At 40.3% G+C, this 26,077-nt stretch overlaps 2 protein-coding genes across 13 annotated transcripts in view; one reads left to right on the top strand and one right to left on the bottom strand.

The window, feature by feature from the left end:
- The window catches only part of EFR3A (EFR3 homolog A), a 97,662-nt gene extending 93,550 nt beyond the window's left edge, over positions 1-4,112 (top strand). For 8 of the 9 annotated variants that reach the window (XM_030011427.2, XM_030011423.2, XM_030011428.2 and 5 more), the window contains one exon: positions 1,088-4,112. In XM_030011427.2, the coding sequence (XP_029867287.1) occupies positions 1,088-1,193 (106 nt within the window). In that variant the 3' untranslated portion in view covers positions 1,194-4,112. The remainder of the gene's footprint in view (positions 1-1,087) is intronic. The other variant, XM_030011421.2, reaches the window with a different exon arrangement.
- Positions 4,113-10,425: 6,313 nt separating this feature from the next.
- Positions 10,426-26,077, bottom strand: part of LOC115340630 — a 46,347-nt gene continuing 30,695 nt past the window's right edge. For 3 of the 4 annotated variants that reach the window (XM_030012517.1, XM_030012518.1, XM_030012520.1), the window contains 10 exons: positions 24,011-24,123; positions 22,581-22,709; positions 21,009-21,050; positions 20,111-20,167; positions 17,734-17,784; positions 15,288-15,437; positions 14,857-14,955; positions 13,120-13,294; positions 11,930-12,036; positions 10,426-11,442 (listed from right to left, as the gene is read on the bottom strand). In XM_030012517.1, coding sequence (XP_029868377.1) covers positions 11,132-11,442; positions 11,930-12,036; positions 13,120-13,294; positions 14,857-14,955; positions 15,288-15,437; positions 17,734-17,784; positions 20,111-20,167; positions 21,009-21,050; positions 22,581-22,709; positions 24,011-24,123 — 1,234 coding nt within the window. In that variant the 3' untranslated portion in view covers positions 10,426-11,131. The remainder of the gene's footprint in view (positions 11,443-11,929; positions 12,037-13,119; positions 13,295-14,856; positions 14,956-15,287; positions 15,438-17,733; positions 17,785-20,110; positions 20,168-21,008; positions 21,051-22,580; positions 22,710-24,010; positions 24,124-26,077) is intronic. The other variant, XM_030012519.1, reaches the window with a different exon arrangement.

Below are 26,077 nucleotides of genomic sequence, written 5' to 3'. Positions count from 1 at the left end.
TGGTTTAAGCCTAGTAGGCATTTCAGCCCCACATAGCCGCTGGCCTACTCCCCCTCAATGGAATGGGAAAGAGAATCGGAAGGGTAAAAGTGAGAAAACTCATGGGTTGAGATAAGACAGTTTAATAAGTAAAGCAAAAGCTGTGCACACAAGGAAAGCAAAAGAAGGAATTAATTCACCACTTCCCATTGACAGGCAGGTGTTTAGCCACTTCCAGGAAAGCGGGGCTTCATCATGCATAACAGTTACTTGGGAAGACAAATGCCATAACTCCAAACATCCCCCGCTTCCTACTTCTTCCTTTAAAACTGTTATTGCTGAGCATGATGTCATATGGTCTGGAACATCCCTTTGGTCAGTTGGGGTCAGCTGTCCAGGCTGTGTCCCCTCCCTACTTCTTGTACACCCCCAGCCTACTCGCTGGTGGGGTGGGGTGAGAAGCAGAAAAGGCCTTGAGGCTGTGTAAGCACTGCTCAGCAACAGCTAGAACATCCCTGTATTATCAACACTGTTTTGGTCACAAATCCAAAACATAGCCCCATACAAGCTACTGTAAATAAAATTAACTCTATCCCAGGCAAAACCAGTACACTGAAAAAGAGTACTCATCATCTAAAATAGTGACTTTGATTTTCTTGTTAGTATTTTGAATCTTTTAGATAGTGGAGAATATCCAGAAACCATGTCATAGTGTACTTATATTTCTGTGTATATCAGTAGTATTGAAGAATTATTCTCCCGTTGCTGTATCTGTTTAAGAAAGTTATTAGATATCGAACACCCAAAATAGTACATGACATTATTACAGAGAGTTGTGCACATCTGTTGTGCAGTGTAAATGGTATTGTTAGTAATAAAATGCGTTTTCATAGTTCCATAAGATCAGTGAAGTTGATGATTTAGGCGAGAGTACAAAAAAAACCCAAGGCATGATAATTTCATTAGAATTTCAGGAATAGGATAAAATACTGATGATTGGGCGGGGGTAGTTTACTCTTGTTTCTCAGCTATTAGTGTATAAAGTTATAAAAAAGAAAGCAGTCCATATAATTATAAATTATATGTATTGATTGTTCTTCTCACACAGTCCTCCACCTAGCCCCTCAGGAACGATGACCATTACTGCTGGACATGCTCATTACCAATCTGTTCCAGTCTATGAGATGAAGTTTCCAGATCTTTGTGTGTATTAAGTGTCTTCTGAAGTCTGCTGGACATTATTTAGAGTAGAGTACAATAGAAAGAACAAGATGAGTTTTCAAATTTTATTGTTTATTTCATCTAAGCTAACTTTAAAGTAATGATGGACATGAGCCAAATACAGATTACTCTAGCCAAACTCATGAGACTGTCTTGAGTTGTTTTCTTCTGTAATATATCTGAAGTTAGGTTTTCCATATATCATGTTTTTTCGTTTTCATATTTGAGTACCTGTAAAAGTCAGATTTAAAACTTGTCTTGCCATGTAGGTGAATATTTCAGTTACTCTAGGAATTTGTATTTCTGTAAATTCCTCTAATTTGAGGCAATGTAACTGAAGAACCTGTTAAAGGTTTTTTCTTTTTTTTTTTTTTTTTTTGTTTGGTTGGGTTTTTTTCTCCTCTCCACCTCAATTATCTATCTAAATAGAATGCTTTTGGCTTGCTTCATCTTATTAAATGTAACCAGTGGAGCACTACCTTAGCTCCCTTTTGTTCATGCTTTCATAGCTAGTCAACTTGTTTATTTTGGAATATATGGAAAAAACCAATACCTTACATGTGTTCAAGTACAGTAAATGAATTAATGGACACTTGTTAAGTATTTTTTGGATGCATCATATAATATGCTTTTTAGATATATACGCCCAGTATATGTCCTGTGTTTCTTGCTGAAAGTTAACTGCTTTGCATAAGAGAGGAGAAATCTCCTGAAGCACTGAATTGTGCAATATTTTTCATGTCTTAAGGTCTATGGTTTACAGACTGTACTTTTGAAAATGCAGTAGTATTTTACTGTCTGCTTTAGTATAAATACACGAGAGATATATTTAGTATAGCAGAAAATAAACTGAGGGCATTTTAAATCATAAATACAGAAATTACAAATATATTCTATGAAGTATTTCTCTGTAGTTTATTACAGCTTTTTAATGATATTTTAGAAATTGAAAGAAAACTGGATGAAACCATTTAAAGACCAAGAATTTATTACTTATGTTTTCAAGCAAAAGCATTTTTAGAGATGCATCTCTGTGTTCGTTTTTGTTTCATTTCTCAAACCTTTCTAGAAATTAGGAAAATATGGTAACTTTCATAGGTTTATGTATCTGAGTATACTATTCAAATATAAATAAAGTAAAACTGATACAGTAAATCACGACCTTTTGATGATAATTGTCAAGGCTGTCTTTATGACTCACTAAATTCTGCAGGCAAAAAGAAAAAACAGCCTTTGTTGATGCCATGAACAGTAAGGTTTAAGTCCCTTAATCTATCTGAATCTGACTGAAGCAGCACAAACATGAATGAATGTTCTCAAATATCTATAATAAATGTAAGATATTTAAGTTAGCCAGCAGTTTAGATAAACAGTGATCAGGCCATGAACAAAGTGATTAACTTCAGTTAGCCCTGCTTTGAGCAGGAGCTTGGTTTAGATGACCTTCAGAAGCCCTAACCTAAATTAATCTATGATTGCATAATTCTAAGATCTGAACGGTTATCAGACCAGCTAATTTTCTGTTTTGAGCATTTGCAAACCCACTGTAAAAAGGATTTCAAGTTTTTTGAACTGTAGTGCAGTATTCCACTGGACTACTTTTAAAAGTCTGATGTGACATAACATCAGAGAAATATCAGCTACTTAAACCTATGAGATAACATGCTGAGACTTTCAGAAAGCATTCACAAAACTCAAAAGGTAATTGAGACCTTTTTTTCAGTTTAACAGTGCAATCACAGCTGTTAGTGGATGACGAAACAGCCCCTTATCTACAGCATTCCGTTGTGATTTTTACTGCTGCAGCGTATCAGCCTGATCAGACCACAGTCTACACATAAATAGGACTCTAGCTTTTAGTTTTCACTTTTTGATTTTTTTAAGGTAAGACATAATAGTTTTTGGGCCTATATAAAAAGTGTAATTTTTTAAATAATAAATCTAACCTAGGGATACAATGTAAAACACTTATCCACTCTGTCTTTTTTTAAGAATAACACTCTGCACTTTTGTACAGAAAGAAAATAAGGAGTCTAAGAAATAAAGAATGTATTTCTGTTTGCACTCTTGCAGTACTGAGACTGTGCTGTAAATACAGGATTGTTTCTGTGATTGAATTCTGTTGCATGAATGCTGCATGTGAAAATAACTAGATTCAGCATTTCATTTTCTGTTCTGTTTATGAAGTATTTTTCATTTATGCTAATGGCAGGTTTCCATGTTTTCAATCTTCAAATGAGCTTTGTTTGGGAAATGCAGGTGTTGTGCAGGTATTGTGCAGGGAATGAAGAGCTTGTAACACACTGTGTTCACATGATACTTAATTTCTTCCTTTCTGGAAATTCAGGGAGTCTGTAAGTTGATAATTGGTTCACTCTGGCCTTTCTAGACAGCTGGGAGATGGGAATGACTGTAAAATGTATTGTTTTGGTAGCTATTGTTATATGTAGCTAATGAATGAAACCAAATGAATTCAGAATGCTGTTGTACAGTGTAAAGCTGCTTTGTTTCACTTACCTCTTTATGTTCTTGAGACAAGTTGCAGAACTTAAAAGCTCCATATGCATCTGGCCCTGTGCTATCTGCAACACATTGAGTACTGTCACAATGTTTATGAATTGGTATCCAGCTGTTTATATGTATTCCAGCTTTTGCTTTGGGTTCTCTTTCCCATTATGTCGTTTTGAAAAATTACAGCTTTTGGTAGTGGGTCACTTCAAACTAAATTAAATCCTTGTTAATTTCAAAAGATAGAAATAGCCTGTTGTCCAAAATCAGAGTAGGGCTAATTTGTCTGTTGTTCTGATGGTCTTATATTATGTACTGTATGTAATGAACCAGTTTCAATAAATGTAAGAATACACTGTGCAATCTACATTTAAGCAATAAAATAAACCAAAATTTAAAATTAATCTTTTCTAAGGTGTCAGTTAATTTTTATTGCTCACAATTAAAATGTCAATGACATCATTTTTTGGCATGTAAACCAGAAATCATTTTACACACTTTTTTTTTTTTCAAATGTGATACCATTATTAAACTACTACTTTTATTTATGATTAAACCGATTAAACCATTACTATTACTAAGACCACCAAAGTCTGAGAATGCAACAATACAAATATCATTTCCTAATAGCAAATAAGCTTCAAGAAGATAAATAAGCTATGCTTTTCAGGCTTGCCTCCCTGGTTAGGAAACGTATTGGATTTGTAGTATCAATTTCAAGGAATAACATTATCTGTGTGTGTGAAGATCTGTATACAGCTCACCCACAGGTCATGTCTTTCAAACAGTAATTCTATCTAATGGGGCTGAGTATTATACTGTTGTTTGTTACTCTCTTTGTTTGGTAGCATTCATTTATTTAAATAGTTTTAATAGTGCACCCTGAAAGAAGCAGGAAGAACAATTCTTTTTTTCTATTTTAAGGAAGTTGGGACATTCTCTAGCTCACATGAGAAATATCCTAACATATAGAGTATTATATTGTCATCTTTTTTTCCCTTGCTCCTCTGTTCCTAATTTTTGCAGAAATTAATTAAAACTTTGTGTATATTTAAGAGATTTTAGAGAATGGGTGTCTTCTTTCTCTAATCTGGTTTTCACAGTTCATGTCTTCCTAAATTATATTAAGTTTTTTATGAAATCATATTCCCAAATCTTTAATACTTTATCAGTTTACAGCCAGAGAATAAATGCTTAAAAAGTTAAAATAAGTAAAACAGTATCTAATGAAGTAGGAAATCTTTTTAGATTAGTAATGAACAGATTAGTTGTTCACTATGGGGAAACAGCTAGGTTTTGGCCACCTATGCCCCAAATCTTTGAAAAATATAGTGTAGAGCTACTGTGAGAATGAGAGAAGAAAGAAAACTCTGTGCTAAATGTCTCATCTTGTTCTGCTTATCTTTTTTTATTATTTTAGCACTGATCTCTAAGAATGAATAAATATAGCCAATCATAGCTACATTATTTAAGACTTCTCTTTATCAACACAATTCATGGGGTAGCAATTACTCTACGGAACAGCTTTGGTGTTAAATACTTCCTGAAATAAGAGATACTGGAAAAAAGCCTGAAGGAAGTAATGACAACATTGCCTGAATAATAGCATATTTATTTTGTAATTTCTCTGTTACTTGATTTTCTGCAATCAGAAAATTCAGCATCTCTGAGTGAACATATGCATGTGTTATTTGCATAACCATGAATATAATACAGTTTCTAATAATTAGGAGAAATGGATGGTTTTTTATCTAAAGCATGTATTTTAAATGCAGGCTTCAGAGCAGCAGCACTGCTATCATCAATCAGAGAAATGAGCTTGTCTTATCATTAAGCAGCAATGCACTTAATTCACTTGTTTAAAGGCCGGGTTTTCTCATTTCAGCTAATTAGCTATCTGACCTTTTCATTATCATTTTTATTTATAAATATTGTGAGATATGAAATAGTTTTTCATCACTATGATAAAACACTGATGAAAGTTCCAATTCTGAAACAAGTAAACATACCAGCGTAATGCAGATCTCGTCCTCAGCACTGGACAAAAATGAGTATTTTGCAGAGTTTTAGCATTTTGCTTAAGTACTGAAATGCCCTCTTTCCATACACCATAATGGGGGGGGGGGGAGTAAAGTTAATTAAAATCTTGTCTGCAGATAAGATTGCCATGGCTTTTCAAATATCATGGAGAGCGGCTTGGTAACTACATCAGCCAATTCCCTCAGGACTCTGGGATGCAGAACGTCAGGTCCCATAGACTTCTGTGTATTCAGGTTCCTCAGGTGGTTACAAACCTGATCTGCTCTTACAATGGGAAGGACTTTTCTCCCCCAGTCCCTGCCTTGCAGTCCGTCTACTCAAGAGGTATGGAAAGAGAGGTTGCCAGTGAATACTGAGGCAAAAAAGATGTTGAGTACCTCAGCCTTCTCCTCATCCGTTCTTACTGGTTTGCCAGTCTTGCTCATCAGAGCAGGTACACTTTCTTTGTCCTTCCGTTCCTGGCTATATACGTGTCGAAGCCCTTCCTATTATTCTTTGCATCCCTTGCCAAGTTCTGCTCCAGCTGCACCCTGGCCTTCCTGACACCATCCCTACACAGCCAGGCAGCGTCCCTCTGCTCTTCCCAGGAGACCTGTCCCTGCTTCCACTGCCTGTGCATTTCCTTCTTGCCCTTTAGTTTGACCAGCAGGTCTCAACTCAGCCATGCCAGTCTGTTGCCTTCCTTGCCTGATTTCTTGCACTTGGGGATCGAGAGCTCTGGCGCTCTATGGAAAGCATCTTGAAGATCTGCCAGCTCTGTTCTGCTCCCTGTCCCTGAGGGCAGTTTCCCAGGGGGTCCTCTTGACTCACTCCTTGAACAGCTGCAAGTTTGCTTTCCTAAAATTCAGGGTCCTGACTTTACTCTTTGCTTGACCCATATCCCTCAGGACCACAAACTCCACCAGTGTGTGATCACTGCAGCCCAGGCTGCCTCCAATCTTGATATCATCGATGAGCTCACTTGCCTTGGTGACCATCAGGTCCAGTATTGCATCCTGTCTGGCAGGGCTGTCTATTACCTGGCTTAAGAAGTTATCCTCAGTGCACTCCAGGAGCCTCCTGGATTGCTTACAACTCACCGTGCTACTTTTCCAGGAGATGTCGGGGTGGTTGAAGTCCCCCAGCAGGATGAGAGCCAGCGAGCGCGATGCTTCCCGTAGCTGGGGTAAGGCGGCTTTGTCAGTAGCTCCCCGTGACCGGGCAGCCTGTAGTAGACACCAACCACAAGGTTGCCTGTGTTGCCTCGCTCTCTAATTCTCACCCATAAGCTTCCAAACTGCTCATGGCTGTTCTTCAGAGACAGCTCTTCACCGTCTATCCGTTTCTTGATGTAGAAGGCAACCCCTCCGCCCCTCCTCCTTCCTCGCCTGTCTCTGCTGAACAGCCTGTAGCCATCGACAGCCACACTCCAGTCATGGGATTTGTACCACCAAGGTTCCGTAATGGCTACTAGGTTGTAGCTTTCTAGCAGCATTGTGGCTTCCAACTCCTCCTGTTTGCCGCGCACATTGGTGTCGAGGTCCTTCAGCTGGGCTGTCGGCCATGTCAGCTTTTTGGAGGAGCACACCTTAATTCCTTTGAGGGATTTCACTGTGTTTCCCTGCTGGCTCCTGTTACCTCAGGAGCCCCTGGCTCCTCTCCATAAGACTTCAGGTGTGCTGCAGTGGAGCCAGCAAGTCTCAGAGCGACAGGCTGAGGGCCCTCGCTAGCACCCCGTCCCTCCGGCCTCGGCGTGTCATCCCACGGCTTGTCACGGGCAAGCCTGATATTATCCCCTTCCTCCGTCAAGTCTAGTTTAAAGCTCTGTCGAGCAGCCCCGCTAGCTCGTGGGCAAAGACCGTATTCCCCCTTGGAGAAAGGTGAATCCCATCTGGCACCAGCAAGCCTGGTGCCGTGTAGGCCATCCCATTATGGAAAAACACAAAATTGTGGCGGTGACACCAGCCACAGAGCCATGTATTAATAGATTGGCCCCATCTGTTTCTTCCCATGTGGCTGCCTGCAACTGGAAGGAGAGAGGAAGAAACAACCTCTGCTCCAGATTCCCTTAGCAACCATCCCAAGGCCCTGAAGGCTCTTTTGATCGCCTTTGGACTACGTGTTGCAGCTTCATTGCCACCCACACGGAAGAGCAATAATGGGTCATACTCCAAGGGCTGTACCAGGCTAGGAAGTTTCCTAGTGATGTCCTTAGCCCGGGCCCCAGGGAGACAGCAGACTTCCAGAAGAGGAGGCTCTGTCTGGCATGTTGGACCCTCGGTTCCCCTCAGAAGGGAGTCACCCATAACTATAACCCATCTTTTTTCCTCGTGGACATGGTCATGGTACGGGGTAGGCCTTTCTGACATTGGCAATGCCTCTGGTGTAGATGGACCATCATCCACATCATCAACTGACTGAAATTCCGCATCCAGAGCCTCATTCCTGTTGTATAGAGGTAGCTGGGAAGGCGAGGTAGGCGAGGAGGGGGTTTGCTTGCCGCCCCGAGCATAGACTTGCCTCCATTCACTCCTTTCCTTTAAGCTACTGCTGTCTGTCTGGTGGGAACAAGATACAGGATCCCCTTGATCTTGTGTTTTTTTCTTGTGGCTGTTCCCATTTCTTATCTCGGAGGGCAGAGCATGGTTCCACCAGTCTATCTCTTTCTCAGACCCCCTGATGCCCCTTAACCTTTCTACTTCTTGTAACTTTGCCACCAGGCTGAGAAGATCATGTACTCGGTCACACTTCACGCAGCTGTTCTCACTGCTGCCATCAGGTACTAGTGAAAGGTTCCAGCAATGCCCTGCAGCCATGTTTTCGTAGGAGTTTTGTCTGGGCTGCCACACGAGTTCTGGTGAGTGCAGAGAAGATAGCTTTCTGCCCGGTGGGTACCATAGCTAACCTCCTTCTGGGAGGGTGATGACCACCAACTGAACTCGCCTTTTGAGCTGACAAGGTGACGACGCCTTTCCTGCGCGCCCTTCCGCGCAAGCTGCCACGCTGGCCGATGTGCCACGCGCTGCTTGCCCGCTTTGTTGGCAGCACTGCTGGTCACTGCCACCCCCCGGCTGCTCTTCATAGGTGCGGGGATGGCCGCAGATGCTCTGGCAATGCCCAGGCCTCGTCAGCTTCTCTCACCGGAGCTGTTGGCTCCTGGCAGGTGTCTCTGCTGCCCTGGCATTTCCCTGCCTCACGAAACCCGCGCTACGCCAAGATCTGCCGCTCCGCTGCGGGCTGGGCCGGCTCCAGAGCAGCTCCTCTCGGCGACTGACTGCTAGCTTCGGTTACGCTGCGTTTAAATCTTTTGTTCTAAGAGAAGGTTAAAAAGCAAGGGAAATTTGGAATCTTTTTAATAAAAATATTTTGTAAAATGATTAGTTTGCTTTTTCATATATTTTTTCCGGTCAATAGTAACAAATAAAAGTATGCTGTTGTTAAGCAAACTAAAGCATTAAGTGTGAGAATTCTTGGAGACCTTTCTAATTCCAAGAGAAAGTAAGGCAGGTATGACTTGATCCTCAAATCAATTACTAATTTGCTTCTGGCTGTCCAGGATCACACAAACAAACCTGACTCCTTCACAGTTGAACTTACGAAGAACAATATGTAAACTAGGCAAACTTTGACACCAATATTAACCTTTTTTTAAATCCTGCTGTGGGTTTGCAGGCTCAGAATTGTATAACTCAGAATCCAAGTGTCTCGGGTAATGTCATACCTGACCTTTGCATTCTGTCATGGTTAACATCTGAAGACACCTCAAGAGGGAACTAAAACTACCTTGTTTTGATTTCTGCTTCTAGTTTCTGAGATGCCTGGGAATTTATGCTGGGACATAATGCAGAACTGAACCCAAACTCTGAACTCAGAAATGGAGGGGGGGAGAGGGGGGGGGGAGGAATTGGGGGTGTTGCTGGGCTTTGTTTCTCTCAGTGCTCAGCACTGGGGAAGCTGCTGGTGAGAGTGAGGTGCTGTTACAGCCTCCGAGGGAGTGAGATAAGGCACTAGGGATCAAGGATGCAGTTGAAAAGTGTAAGACAAAGGAACTGAATGAAAGAGTGGCAATCATCAAGCTAACTTTTAAAAGGTCTCACAAGTGATGCAAATGCAGCACAAAGTCAGTTATGGCAGGTCAACAGGTGAATGGTCAATGAAGTTAAAATGATACAGATTGCTTTTGATCAAGAATTCAAACCTTCAGTCTTACAGTTAGATGTGCTTAGAGGAAGTACCTTACTAGTACAGTTTTGATTTTGCGAATACATGCTCAGAGAAAATACAGAAATATCAGTAATCCCATTGAGTAAGATGTTATATGTCATTTTGGGCAGGTCACCTTCTGGGTTTAAGCTGTGTATTTGCACTGTTGTGTGCTATACAACTGAAATCTAATGACAGAGACATATAAAGATTATACCTTTGTGTGCATCTTTTGTATCAAAGTAACAAGATTAATAGTGATTTGACCCCTAGCTGGGTTTTTTTTGTTGTTTAGCTTTGTTATTAGTAGCCAAGTTCTAGTAATTTTATTTCTTGTGGCGATATTTTATGATCAAAGCATAGTCTAAATTAGCACCTTATCAAGTAAAAGGATGTACATATCCTTTTATACTGCTGTAGTCTGATAACTGGTGAATCTTATGAGTGGTGAATTTGGGGAAAAAAAAAAGCAGACAAACTTGGGTTCAGTAAAAAGCAAAAAGCATTATTCCAGCTTTACATTACATACTTCAGAATACATTAGTTTTAGTTGATCCCAGGAAGCAGAATCTTTCAATTTATTCCCTCTAGCATCCTGAAATCTCTCAAAACTGGAGGTAACCATGCATAGTACACAGCTTTGGGGCAAGGAATGTGCCTTCTACTGTCACAATCTGATTGACCAGCAGAAACTCTGTGAGTTGAAAATTGCAATTAGATAGGAAGGGAAGAAGGATCTCATTTTCATGTAATTATCTTAGCTTTTCTTCTGGGTGTTTCCTGCTAAGCTCAGTAAAGGAAGAATGTCTGCAAAAGGAGTTGGAGTAATTGCAGATTGGTTTAATTAAAAACCTGAAATACTTAGCAAGATCCATCAGCAAGATCCAGTCTGAGCCAGCTACAGGGTTAACAAAAACTAGTCTTTGATCAGAATAGTTTTTACATAGAACTCGAATGAAATTGTACAGAATACTGTCAAATAATTATTTAAGGTAATAGCTGACCTAAATAGATGGTCCATAGTGACAACTTCACTACAGTTAGGAGTTATAAAGCCTATCATTTAATACCTAGTCTATGTTTACATCGTTTGTGTGCTGGAAAGTGTAAGGCAGCATGTAGAGTGATAAGAAAGAGGAAGGTACGCGATGGCTGACTGTGAAAGTCTCCGTGCCGTTTCTCTGCGTGTGGTGGTTGTTGGTTATCTGCCTTCACGTTGCCCAGTTCTGGAGTTTCCAACAGGATGGTGTGTCTCTCTCTTTGCTCTTCTTAATACGCTCCACAGTGGACCTTCCTCCTCACTGCTCTCCTCGGAGCTGGAAATCCCAGTGCCTATTTCTGTGCCGATTGAAGGCCTTTCGTAAGGGTCTCTTTGACATAAGACTTTCTCCTCTTGGCACTCTTGCCCGTGTGGAAACTTCAGGCTTTCGTTGAAGAAGGCAGAAGCCATGCACTCAGCTGCTGTCTTATCGCAAGCACATAGTAGTTTCTCACACATGCTCCAACCAATACCTTAAAAAGAAGTTTCAGAATTAATGTTTGAAAGCAATTACAGTTAGTCAATGTGTAATTTGCCGTGGGTAGATAAGATTTTGAAAATAAAATTTTCAAATCTGCCTTGAATTTTAGTCTCCAAATTCACCTTTAATCACCTAAATATAAGCCTGACACCAAGGTGCTGGGCAGATGAAGTCTGACTGGCTTTAGTTGAATTTGTGAATGTAAAGACACCAACAACTGACTTCTGTGTCCAACCATAAAATATCTGAAGGTAATTTTCGCAGCCTGACTGGTCACATGATACACAGTGGTGTAATAACCTTTTTCTCAACTAGGAAAAAAGCTCGGGTTGATAGCAAACATTGCTAACATTTTGTAAGCCAAATTTTTCTGTCTCCATTCTCAGCTCTAGCAGCTCACAGGCATGGTGGCATTCAGTCTGTAATGCTTTGATACACTGTCAGCAGGACTTGAGAAATTTCCTCTAACACAAACTTACATTTTGGCTTATGATCAAAACACAGAACTTCGGATCTTGAACTTCTTTCCACATGACATCCAAGTTTCTTAACTTGTTCCATACAACAGTGATGAGAAAAGCAGCACCTAAAATAAACATTAGGTGTAAATGAAAAATACTTACTCTTTGTGCATCACAGAGTACTTGCAATTATTTTCTCTCTTTATTTTCAATGCCCATTAAAACTGAGAAATTTTAGTTTTCATATCATGAAAAAAGCTTTTCATAAAGAAGAATAAAAACACCCCAAACTGTTCCTACTCTCCTCTAATACCTGTTCCTACTTTCACTAACTCCCTCCTTCCTAATTCCTTTGGTATCATATGTTTAACAGTGCTGTAGTTTTTTAGGGGTTTTTGTTTTAACACATAATTACAGTTGTAACTGTGACCTAATCCACTGTGAGAAGTGTCTTTAAGTGTTCAGATATTGTTGGCTGAAAATCTGAAAACTGCATCATGATAGCGAGAGCCTTGACTAGCCTTCATCTAGACTATCATGCATATGCAGTCTTATTTGTGTGCAAGTGTAGGAAACATGTCTGTGCTGTATAGTACGTGCTATACTTAGACCTGATGTGGCCCCGATTATGAACTACCACACAGGGAGAGATTTTTACTTGTAAATGCAACACTCTCAGAGGAGATTTCTTTACTCTGGTTGAATTCTCTGCATTACTCCAGAATTCCTCCTCTTTGTCAGCCATGCCATGATAGCACACAGTCAGCTGTGGCAGGTCTCTTAGCTGCAGCTCAGGCAGTACTTCACTCAAGCTCTACTCTCTTCTGAAGGACAGTGCGGCACATGTATGTGCTAACTCTTCAAAAATCACTTTCCAAACCACTTCTTAGCCAAGTTTCATGGCAACCCTCATCCTCATCTCTTTTGATATACTCTTCCTTCTGCTCTATTTACCTCCCATTGTTCTCCTTTCTTAAGTTAGTAAGTCCTCTCCAAAACATTGATGCAAAAATAGAATGTGTCTTAGTGACATTAGAGTATTTCATGTTTTATGTATTTAAGTGGATTTTTTTTTTTTTTTTCAAAATGTGGCCTGACTACTGATATGTAGCTATACAAGGTCCAACAAAAGGTATACTGATCTTGCTTGGTCCATAGGCACCCCAATAATACCCACAGTTGATGGCAGATTATAGAAGAGCCCACACCTATCCAGTGCATCAGTAGGATAACCTCTTCCTTCTTGGCCACAGTAGCAACCGTAAGACTCAAATTCCTCTGGGCATCGCTCGGTTAAACAGAACAGCATTTCTCCTAGCTGCGGCAGCTCCCTCTTCACTCTTCCATTTTCTCTCTCTTGCAGAAAGGTTAATCGTTCACACACTATAAAGCAAAAAATGTTATCTGACACATCATGTTTTCACTGGTTGGGGGCTTTCTTGTGGTGATAGAAGCATTTTCAGAGCTATCAGAATCTTTTAAAGACAACATATTACTATTTCTAAATTATTGCTCCAGTCCATGAACTATGACTCTTAGAATACTACTGAGCAAGACAGCAGAAGTGGGGGGGAAATACTTAAAGGGGAGAGAGAACCCTATGAAGATATAAATTACAAGTCAAATTGAATTGCAATGAGAGTACTTTGCAATCCTTGGTAATCCTTCATAGTTAATTTTTTCTTCTAGAATATTCAAACCTAGCTGAGTATTCAGTAGCTACTGTCTTGGCTAATTCAGAAAATAGAGTCGTATCGTCTTGTGCTTGCACAGTGATAGGTGGGCAATGACAATGGGTTTTTTTTTCATTTGAAATATAGTTCAATTCGAGCTATGATGCCCCTAGCCCAAATGCAGCAGTGATCTGTTGTAATGGTTACTGTGCTGCCGAGGTTTTGGCATCTCCATGTCCCTCTGTGACTTTCCCCACTCAGGAAGAACGGATATTGTGGGAATTATCCCTAAGATTTGAGAGCAGACTGTGTTCCATAGCAAGAAAAAAGATGTCAAGAGGGTCTCTTTTCGGACTTTGCCAGGGAAAGGACTTGAAGGGGCTGATGGTTGGATTGTGGGAGAGAGGAGGGCCTTCTGTTCCCTGTGCATCCTTCTTGCTCCCATGAGTAACCCCATCTTCCCTTCTGCAGCTCTAGACTGGCTCTCCCTGCTTCTTCCAGGGACAACCCTGGATTACTTCCCCCAGTAGGAAACCCTGCGCATGTGCCTGCTTGGGTCTTTGCTCACTCATGTTAATTCACTAAGAACGAACCCCAGGTTCATGCACCGATGTGCGCTCCCTAAAAGCTGATATTTTATGATCAAATTTTCCAATTTGATGGAAGGCTGGGTTGATTCTTCATGTCTGCTCTTTTCTGGTTCTGGGACTGCTTCTCTCCATTGGGAAGCCTAACAAGGTGGATGGGACAGTCCATGAGTGTGAATTTACAGTAGTGACAGGTCTGAAATGTCGTGGGATCTCTGTGAAGTCTGAGCAGGAGTTGGAACAGAATCAGAAATGGTGAGAAAAAGGCCAGCTCTGTCAAGACTTTGGCAAGAGGTTGGAGTGATGAGCAGGGGAAGTTCCTTTTATTGCTTCTGCTGCTTGTAAAATAAAGTAACTCAAAGACGTGATTAAATTACTGCCTACAAACAAAAGCAAGGGGAAACATTCACTGAGCTCATTTTAGATCTTGTACTGTATGAAAAAGGTACTTATAACCTAATCATAAATACTTTTTTGTAAATGTTAATGATAGCACATTGGTGCAAGAAGTTAAACTGTTGGAAGCTTTTACAGATGACTGCATCTCCTGTTCTTATGAATACCAATACATATATGCTTGTCTAACTGGTTTATAATCTTTACATGTAATATACACCTACCCTTTAATATAGGGGTAGCTGAATATTTAATTAGCTATAACTGGGAAAAAAAACCCTTAATTTACCTTTTCCAGCAGGTTCATTGGGTCCTCTGTCAGACAGTACCAGTTCCAGAGCTATTCCAGAGGAAGCTGTGCTCTGGCCACCCCTTGTGGGGCTTGTCTCTGGAGATGACATATGCATAGATTAGACTTGCAAAGGTAGAATAAACTCTTTTTTCAGTAATGTACATATTCTGAACCATAGTCAGTTGGCAGTCCTCTAACATTTGTTTAATTCATAGTTGGAAGGCTGTTCATTAATGGTTAGTTAAGCTTTCCTGGTCAGTGAACTGCCCTTTCCAGTGCAATCAGGGTTATGCACTCTGTATCCCAGATTTAGGGAGAAAATAGTGTTATTCTACATATCCATGAGAAATGCTGAATCCTCAGATAGCTGTGAAGAGGAATAGGGGAGTGCTGTAAATTAGAATAGCTGTAATTCATTTTTTACTTGCCTTTTTCTTTTGTCCTTGCAGATGTTCCTGCATGAATCTTCTCGGTGGGGACAATTTTGACTTGCATTGAGTTAATATCTCCTGGGAATGAGGCTGGGGAGGTGGTTATCTCTTCCACCGGGACCACAGCTTCCCTAAATCCATCCTCTTCTGAATAAGCAGAAAGAGGAAAGCAGAAGAAGACATGGAAAATAAACAGCAAGATTTTCATTTTAGATAGCCAGTCAGAGTAATATCCTCAGGCAGAACTGGTGTGAATTGATGGTCATAGAGAAAAAACATTCAAGATGAAAGTTGGAAAAGCAAAAAGTATCCACACTGGTCATTTCTTCACATCTCTTGCCTTTCAGAAGAAAAGTTACTGGTTAAATATGACCAGTTTAACTGCTGATTATTTTTTAAAATTTTATATGTTGCATACTGAGGTAAAGAGTTGTGCCTGTTGCTGAAAATAATATGGGTTGCTGGTTAGTAAGCCATACTGAGGGATGAAGTGCAGGTGAGATGTCATAAGATGCCATTTTCTGAGTAAATTGCTTAAAAAAAGGTGTCAGTTCACATGAGGGTACCAAAACAGAGAGCAACATTAGTGAAGGCAGAAAATTATTTGACTGATGTAGAGCTGGGCAACTGAATGATTTACTGTGTTGTAACCACAAGGAAATATCAAGGGGAAAGTAAGTTGAGGTTGAATAGAAACATAATTTGAAGGAGATTCTTTATCCTAAAAATTGAATTGGTATTTATTTTTAGATTATCTGAAGCTTTATTATTGAGCAGGAATGTTTTGTTTAATTTGGAGATTTCTTAACATCTTTTTTCTTTCTTTTTTAACCTTTTTTATATACGTTAACTTGTAAATGAGAACACTGTTATCAAACAGAGATCAAAGGGTTCCATTTTCTCTAAATGTCAATATAAAGAATGTGGCATTTCACAAAAAAATACTTTGAAAATACCAGTGAGTGTGTGTTTCCACATTTTTTAAAGCCTTTCCTTTTGAATAACTTGGCTGAACTTATTAATTGGATTAGACTCGAATTCATTAAATTTGTCCCTCTGATGTTCTGGGTTTAGTATGTGTTGAAAATAGCCTGTCATAGGATAAGAGAATAGATTAAAAAAATGAAAGTACTGCTAAGAACACAATGAAGCCCATGAAAGGTTGCAGAAAGGGATCAATAGCAACACGCTAGTTTTAATAGCTCAGCAAAGTGCATATTTTATGCCACTTTGTTTGACAGTGATTTGTTGAAATTAAAGCGATTCCTACTAGATGTAGAAAATAAAACCGGGGTTTGGGAAATTCTGCACTTAGCTGAGAATAGATATTACAAGTAATCTTCCAGGAGCCATGCAGATCTGCAACACAACACACAGATTTACTGATACAGTCAAGTTAATGGAGGAGAACATTTAGTGATTTTGACCAGTTCTTAGTACCGCAATGCCAAATTTCTGTATTGGGGTGGGAGACATGGATACTGCTCAGACAGTGTAATCAGAGTCAAAAGATGACTACTTTCTACTCTCCATATTCAGTGTTCCTTGACATTTTTCTGGTGCATTTCAGTCTGCCTGAATGATCCTTTCTACAAAAAAGGGGCTACTGAAAACTTCCAAGTCTACCAAGGTGCTCCACTTCTAGCTGTAGCTACTGGTGTGGCTGTGTTCAAAGCAGTAACAACTGCAAAAGCTGAATTCTTTCCATGGGGAAAGAATGCCATGAAATTCTATGTAATAAAGGAGGAAGCAAAATCAAAATGAACCCTTCTGGCAGCAGATGCTATGAAAGTAATTTAAAGGACCAACCATTATATCAGAAAACCTTATGTGAAGAAGTTTTCACAAATACTTGGATGAGGAGTGCAAATGAGTGGCTGGAGGCAACAAACAGCTAATACTTCTCAGCCGGGTTTTATTGTTTGTGTATCTGCTATCTGCCCCTGATCTAAATTTGATTCTCCGTCAGCCCTGTCGTCACCACGCATGGATCTTTAACTGTCATGCTTTTAGATAAAGTATTGCTGTGTCAGTCAAAGAAAAAGGAAAGCTGAGAGTCACTGACTTTTTATCGAGAGGACGGGGGGAGCAGGAGCTGTACCTCTGTGGTCCCTTGTGGTAACTGTACAAAAAACAGAGGCATCATGGTAGTGACCTACCTGCTGCATTTCTGCAGTGCATTTCTGGAGTGACTTTTACTTGAAAACATCATAAACCTTAACCAAACATCACTATTAGCCTGGTTTTATAGAGAGGGTAATTACGAGAAATAAAAGGTCTGCTGGAGGATGTGCAAGTCAGCAGAAGAACTGGAGGTATTATCCAGAAATCCTGTGCTGCAGATTTTTGACAGTGACACCACAGAGCTTCATAAACCAAAATCCATTTTCACCTGGAGTCAAGAGTGCCTGATTCATCAACAAAAGTGTAATCAGACTCTTACCTCTGGCTTTGGAAGTCCCCAGGACCATCTTACTGGGCTCAAAAAAAATCACTGTTGAAGACAGACAATGTAAACTCAGAAAACAAGTTGCCAGCACAGACTTTTATGAAGAGTCAAGCTGCTGAGAACAGCTTTTACAGCAAAGCAGGAAGAGACAGAAATTTCATGTACAGAGATTTACCTGTTTTTCTCAGTGGTACATTGATTGTTGTAGACAAAGGGATACTGATAAAATAATCTCTTTGCTGCATTCAAATAACGTGCTTTACACTGACAAAGAAGCAGCATAAATATGACTGAAGTGGCAGATTCAATTTTAAATCCATTTCACAGACAAATACACTAAAGAGGGTTAGGTCTAAAAATCTCACTGTTGCGCACAGAAGGACACCACATTTCTCATGAACACCTTGTGTTTGCCTGCACTGAAAGTCAAGTATGGATGGACAGCCAAATACAAGGCCAAATACTTCCCTAACCTCTAACTTATTTCTTTACCTGATAAAATGATTTTCATTTGTCAGTTACCTTTTGATAAATTATAAACATAACTATAAAATGACCCAAAAAATCATCTCTGCATCTTTTTTTTGTCTTGTTAGGATGTTGAAGAAGAATGTCTTTGCCTTTAAATGAGTTTCTGAGTAGTACTTAGCTTTGGTTTAATGCAGTTCCCACAGCTGTCGATGGTGAAACTCCTTTGGGCTTAAATGGGGAGACAACTAGTTAAATGGTGAGTGGTTCTCCAAATGTTTCCTTCAAAGTCTGATTGGATATGTTATCTGTGATAGGTTTTCAGCTTTCTAAAATTCCTGATACAGGTTTTTATCCCTTGGCAATATTTTGAGCCTTAATGATGAACTATGCCTCTTTAGAGAGCACAGGTAATTGTTTTTTCAGGAAGTAAAAGATTGCTACAGATGTGCAAATACAGGTGCACTCACTCCTTCAGGAGTTGGCAGTTTTCTATTACCAAGCCTCTCAGAAGCAGCAAGAAAAACATAAGCCAATATTGGAGCTATTGTTAGGCAAGAACAAGAAATATCTGGTAAAAAAAATGACCTTGATAATACAGGAAGGGTATGAAGAAACAGCCAGCACTTACACACAGCATAAAGCCTTTTCAGGTAGGTACCCTTGTGCATGTGGCACTTTTTTAAAAACAAAAAACCCTGTTAAAGTCTGAACTGTTGTTTCTTAAAAAAAAAAGTGGGGGGGAGGGGAGAAGAAGAAAAGAAGAAAAAACAAAGAAAAAAAATTCCATATGGTTTTTCATTATTCCAGATTCACACTTCGGGCAACGGCTCCCTTTGAGAAACACAGAGCACACTACAGCTTGAAACCAGGTTCTTAAGTTCTCAAAAAGTGCAACTTTCCACCTCTCCCTGCTCCCACAAATTAACTCCTGAGTTTCTCTGAGTTAAGCGGCGGCTCGGTCGCACCCATCCAGCGCACATTGCTTGCGTGCTTGGCAGATATGGGGTCTCTGTACATGACAGTACGGCTTTGGTCGTGATGGGGCCACATTAAAAGAGTGCATCAGCTAAATTGGACAATGGCTGGTCCAAGATCGGTCTCCTTCTCTGTTTCACTACTATATGACTTGGCCCTCACTTAGCAGGTGTGCCCTCCCAGAGCCACTGCTTTCTGATCTGATTTTTGGATGATTTCTGTCCATGGCTTCTTGTATTGTAGTGCACCCCATGCAGGTAGGAAGAGAACAGTTTTCTCATACCACAGCAATGAGATTTTTCAAGGATCCATTCCTGAATAAGATAGCTATTGGTTGTAGCAGAAAAAAAATGAAGACTGTCAGAAGAACCACTTGGTCTCGTGGTTTAGGAGCTCACCCAAGAGGCACCAGAGCGAGAGGGACTTAAACCTGGATCTCTACATTGCAAGTAAATAACCCACCAACCTGCTGGCTCGTTTGCAACAAACCATGCTCGACTTTTCCTCATGCCACTGCTTGATCTTGTATAATTAAATGTCTCTTTAAAGACAACAAATATGCAATTGGCTGTGGGTCCAGTTCTTGGCACCCACACAGCACATCTCTGCCAAACAGCTCACCTGCTGCAACCTGTGCTCCCAGGGAAAAAAAGGTCTGTTTGGATGAAAACAGGTTGTTGTCATGGAGTGCTCATTCTCAGCCCTTGGGAAACTTACTGTGAGCACTGGTTAAGCATATCACATGCACAAATTGAAAAACCGCACCTTCTCATTCAGCCTTCAATTCAATCACCCAAACTTTATATCTACTTTTATAACAGTCCTTTTAGAAGGGCAGAAAGAAAGCAAACAGCTTATTCTTGTATTTTATTCTTTCAGCTTTTGGGAGCTGAAAACAGTGCTGCTTGCACTGTAAGTTGCAAACCTTCCTCCGCAGATGCAGTTGCAGCCTGTGTTTTGTCAGTCCCATGATGAAGGAATTCTGCAAAAATAAAAACATTCTTACTCCAGAGTCATGGCTTAGGATGCTCATTAGACTGGATCTTGGCATAACATGATCAGAGTTGTCAGAATGGAACTTATTTCTAAATCTTATTATTATTGTGCTTTTTGTATGGTTATTATATGATATAAATATAGCAAATAAAAACCTAATTATTGAGAATTGTGGTAGCAGTATTAAAATCCTGCCTTAGTATTTGTTCACTGCTGATACTAAATTCTACTCAGCAACATACGGTATAATAAAAGAATAAATCCCTCAGTCTCTATCACAAAAAGTTTCAACCTAAACAAGAGAAATTGGCTAGCAATCAGCATACTTTAAATTCCCATTTCAGCAGGTACTTAAATATGTGGCCTATAGTGAAAGTATCAAGATAAGAATTAAACTTTTAAACAGAAAACTTGAATGTTTAAATCCAGGCACTTGGCTAGGAACCTTGTTGCAGCAGGGCCTTATATGTGCACGCAAATAGAAAAGGATCCATCTGAAAATATTTTTAAGTTGCTTTTAGTGTGTTTCTGCTTACATTATTTCTAAATAAGATTCAGGGTTCTATTCTGAATTCCTTCTCATAAAAAAAGGAGTGATTTGATTGAAGTTTTCCTGTGCACCTGAGTAAACGCTTGTCACAAAAATGGTGCTTTGGTTTATTAGGCTTTTTTTCTCTTCTTTTCGTATTTTGACATCTTGCTAAAACTTGTCTTTGCTTCTCAGAAAGGAATTCATAGCTTCTAAAATACTCAGGTTATTTTTCTGAGTATAAATTGGTCTCAATTTAGTATACTCCAGTCAAAGAATTACAGAGATAAGGACATACCCTCTGTGTGAAGTGTTGTCATCTCTCTCTTGCTGGTTGTTTCTGAAAAAGAGAAAGCTCTCTCATAGGCTAAAGAGTGAGAAGAGGGTTTGTCACTCTTTAATCAGAATAGTACAAATCAGGACTTCACTGAATGTGTTCCTATTAAAGCAAAGATTTAAGCAAATACATCCCCACTTCATTCAAATTTTTCTCTGTAATAAAGAATCTACCAAAATCCTTCTCCTAGAAATTTGTCAGATAGGTTTATTTTCTTTTTTTCAAAGCCTGAACTGGATAGAACAGCTAAACAGGAAGATTGAACATGAGTGAACACTAGATAAAAATGTTTCATTAAAAGGATTTTTTTTCCCTTAAGAAATATAATCAGGAGCCTAAAATCATCGGAGGTATTCAGTGAGCTAAAATTGAATCTATCTTTATCAGCAGTGGTAAAACCAGCATGATTTTCCTGTTAGCACCTAACAATTTCCCCTTTATTTGTAATGTGTTGGAACTGCCATACTTTATATTACAGCCATCTGATCCCAGTGAAAGATTACCGGCTTACATGAAACAATTTTCAGGCTTTGATGCAAACTTTCCTGTGGCATTTTCTTGTCCCTTGACCTATTCAGGAGGGGATGCACGCATCCATCCAGAGCATGATATAGATGTGTATATCTGCCCTTAGCACTGGGGTGTGTGAATATGAGCCAAAGGATTAGAAAAACTAGCATTGCTTTTTCACGTCTGTCTCAGCTTGGGAGTTCAAAGGTCCTCCCCCTGCCATGCTCTGATTGCAATCCATACGAATTAAGTTTTTAATCCAGCCCTGTTCCCACAGGACCCGTATTCAGTCTTACAAGGCTGTAATTTCAGCTCCAGAGCACAGATCAGTGTACGATAATGGAGATAAATATCCCCTTCATCTTTAGAGACGATTTTTCCTTCCAAGATGGAAACGAAGTAACAGAGCAGAGTGGGTCTATTTCTGCCTTTCCGGCTAGTTTTTGCATGTTTTAAGGGGAAATTTGAGCTAGCAATATTTTTAGTTTGGCATTCCTGCTAGTGACCTCAGTGGGTCACTAATCACCCCAAGTATCACCCATTCATTCAGTTTTGCAAGAGCCTCACAGGATTGGCAGGAGCCTCCTAAAAAAAAATTTCTTCCTATCTAACTGGAATTTCCCTGTTGCAGTTATGTCTCTTCCCTCTTGTCCTGTCCCTGTGCTCCTCTACCTCCGGGAAAAGTCTGGCCCCATCTTCTCTACACACCCCACTAGGTATTGAGGACAGCAAAAAGATCTCCCCTGAGCCTCCTCCTCTTTCATCATGTGCTCCAGCCCCCTCACCAGCTCCGTAACCTCTCCTGGACTTGCTCCAGGACAGCAATTAGTCCACCTTCTTCTGCTCTCTTGCTATTCACTTGAGTAGCAGTAAATGGAAGGGGCACATGAAACGGAGAATAGGACGGACTGCCAGATTTAGTGCAGGAAAGCACCCAGCTACTGCTTCAGTCTCGTTGGGTCAAATTTGATGCCAGCGGAAAAACTGGCAGGAGGAGGCAATCGATCAGATCCCTATTATTACCTGTAACCAGAGATGGACAGAAGGAGACATCCAGCCCATTCAAGGAAGAGTTAATATGTGCGTTCACAAAGCATTCAATGGCATCTTTGTCGCAGTTGCACAGGAACTGTTCACAGGGATCCCCAGACTCTGGAAATAAAACAAAAATCCAAACAAGGTGCTACTGAAAAATCTTTTCCACCACGTGCTTTTTCCTCCCTGTAAGGTTTGTGTCTATATTCATTAGTGCAGATCTATTTATACTGTGCTTCTTCACGTTAAACACAGTCAAGTTTCATAGTCCAACACTGTTTTTGAAACACCAACCAAGGTAGCCTGGCATGGCAATAGACTTCTTGCCTGTGCTGTTGTTCTACAGAGTATTGAGGAATACAGAACACTGAGGACTTCAGAGCAGTGCTTTGCTGCCTCTAGTTTTTCCATGGAATACTCAACCCAGCTGATATAGGGTTTGACATTTCAAACAGTTTCCTGGGAAATACTATTATCCCACTTCAAAACCTTCTACCTTTCAGAGTTTCAAAAAACATGGACTTTTCATAGCTGTCACACTAATGTTTCATATTTTTGATGGGGACTATTCTTTTTTTTTTTCCCCTTTTTTTAAGTTTGAACAAAATGTTTTCCGATTAAGTATAGAAAGAGCTAAAAAAGCACTATTCATGTTTAAATGCACTTGGACCTTTATAGATTGACCTAAATAGCAAAAATGGTTTTAATTGGAAACAAGAAAAGGAAATTGGATCAGACGGTTGCTTAAACTAGCTGTAAGGGTACTGTTTTGGGGATTCTGCTCCTCTTTGCTGGTATCCTCAAATCATGGTCTAGCATATAGTTTTTTCAGAGAGCCAATACTTGCTGAAAAATTATACTAAAAAATGATTAGGCATTAAAGAAACCCGCTCCACACTTGCCAGGACTGTACCAGTATTGCATGGAGTAGCTCCTGTTACAATGGCATGGTCTCTGCCCTCGTTGGTGATACTGTTGTAGCTGAGGAGTGTATATGACCCTGTGAGCAAAGAATTTGATCCCTCAAAGTACATAAAAATCAGGCCTTGAAGCTTCAAAAAGGAACTGTTTTTCAGGTCTTTCCCCAGCATCTGCTGCATTTCTGATGTGTGGAGGTATCTCAAGCAATTCTTAGTGGTCCTGCAAAGTCAGGGAAACCTCAGCAAGAGGCTCCTGTTAGAGGGGCCCTGGCAAGTTTCTAGTTATTTGACTTCAATTTTCCTGCCTACTTGGGCTTTGACGCCTCTGTGTATTCCTATTTCCATTCACCCCTGAGCAGAACACTTAATCCCTTAAAAATCCACATGTGGCGGTGCATTCTGCCTAATTTATATATGACTTTGGGTAGATAGACCAGAATGAACTTCTTGGTCATGGTTAGGCTCCAGTATTAAGCTCTTGTGATAGGTTAATCTTACCACAGGTCAGGTTCTCAGTAGAGCAGCTGACATCTGTAGAAATCTTTGATGGGTCCCATGTGCACTCCATCTCCATTGCTTCCTCGTAGCATTTGCGGTGCTGGAAACAGCATCTTAAAGAACGAAATAACACAGCGTGCACACAATTTAATTTCAGTTCAAGATCAGACTGCAATGCTTTCACGTTGCTCTTACACAAGAATGCAAAGGATGCCAAAGGAGAAAAAGGGGTCCTTAGTGTGGTCCCTAGACACAAGAAAGGCTGAGTACTGCTTTTCCCTGAGTCAGTCTAGTGGGATAAGTACAGCTGGATGCAAAACTCAGTGGTGGAAGCAGGTCTGCATGCTGTGGGAGACCATGCTTACATTTCTGTCTTGCTGTGGTACCTGAGTCCTTACAAGGACTATACAGGCAGTTTAAATGAGAAATCCACTACCAGTGCCCAAATATCCACCCATAGCACTGTCAGCTCAATGCCAAGCCATGCCCCACGGCTCAGCTCTAGAGGTCTTGGATCCAGTCCTGCCACAACCTTTCTCACTGCAGATTTGGAGAACTACACAGAACCTGGCACTCATGGAGGGTTAATGTCTCTGCAGTGCCTTGTGAATCCCTGTGTCTCATTGAGACTGTATAAATATGTGCAGTGTAATCCTGTTTCTTGTACTTTCTCTTCTATGCAACAATCAGAATTAAAATGCACCATTTAGCCATGGGAAGAGGCCACAAAGTATTTTTCTCACACTAGAGTAAAGCAGATTTCTCCTACCACCACATAACAAAGGCAGTTAGAAACCTTGTGTTTTCCTACAACCCTGCTGTCATGCAAACCTCAAATGCCTGCATGACCACTTTAGCTGTGAATAGCAACAAAAAGTCAACAAAAACAACGAACTCTTCATCAATCCTCTCTTCTCTTCCGCTGTTTTTGAACAGGCAAGTCATCTATTTCTGTATTATAGCAGCATCTGTGTGCACTGACGTCAGCTATAAATGAAACACCAGTAAAACACTCAGTCATCATTTACCCCATATAAAATTGTTACAAAGATTAAGCAGGGACTTGCTGTTATATTTAGATTGAAATATCCTCATTTTATAGAAATGGACTCAGAACACGGGTCTGCTACTGAATTGCCATTGGTCTCGACCATGCCAAATGCAGAGGCAACATTAACACTTAAAACCAGCATCTGCTGCCAGGAAGGGTTAACTTGCGATCACGACGTAAGGATTTAACCTTAATTAAGGTCACGTGGGATTTTTGTTAAAGGCACAGTGAATGTGTTATTACACATCACCCACAGCCCTGCGTATGCACTGAACGCACCAGTGGACAGAAGCATTCCTGCACCGATCAGAGCAGAGGGCAACCACCTGCCCCTTGCAGGGTCCCTTTTAGGCTACTCATTCACTTTCTCACTTCCTATATTTAGGAAGCATTTAATATTTAATCACTTACTATATTAATAGACAATTATTACAGTATTTAATCTGTCCTCACAACCAGGGAAGCAGTCCAAGTCTTAACCGTGATCAGACTTTTGACTTGGTGAAAGAAATCACTGATGAGCTTTGCTCAGTTTGCCAGCAGCGGATCAGAGAAATGTTTCAAGACCCACTCCTGTTTGCCTGAGGTCTAGCGAGGTGTCAGCACCTGAAAGCTCCTCTAACTGCATAGTTAGTTTAATACAAACTCCCTGCAGTTCTTGTTTGTTTAGAGCATCACAATTACATCAACACTTACTGCAACAGTTAATCAAAAAGTGTATTTGCCTTCCCTAAGTGAGTAGGGAATTGTAATACATGGATTGTCCTCTGGGCAGGCTTCTCTTTCCCCATGGACTATGGAAGTAGGCTAGGCTCCTAATTTAGATATGACAACTAGCTCTTCTGGGAAATGGGAAAATGTTGCGCTTATGGGCACAAACGTTTTCCAATGCCTTAAAAACTTACAGTGGGATGTTCAGCCTTCTTTTATGGAACAGAAATGGCAGTGACAAAATCTGAGGTTTGCAAAACTAGTTTCTAAGAAATAAAGTTCCTGAAAAAATTGCAACACTGTGG

The sequence above is a fragment of the Aquila chrysaetos genome, chromosome 4, assembly GCF_900496995.4.
Source record: "Aquila chrysaetos chrysaetos chromosome 4, bAquChr1.4, whole genome shotgun sequence".
Taxonomy (NCBI): Eukaryota; Metazoa; Chordata; class Aves; order Accipitriformes; family Accipitridae; genus Aquila; species Aquila chrysaetos.
Note: the sequence above shows the minus strand (reverse complement) of the source record. Positions and strands in the feature narration are given on the sequence as shown.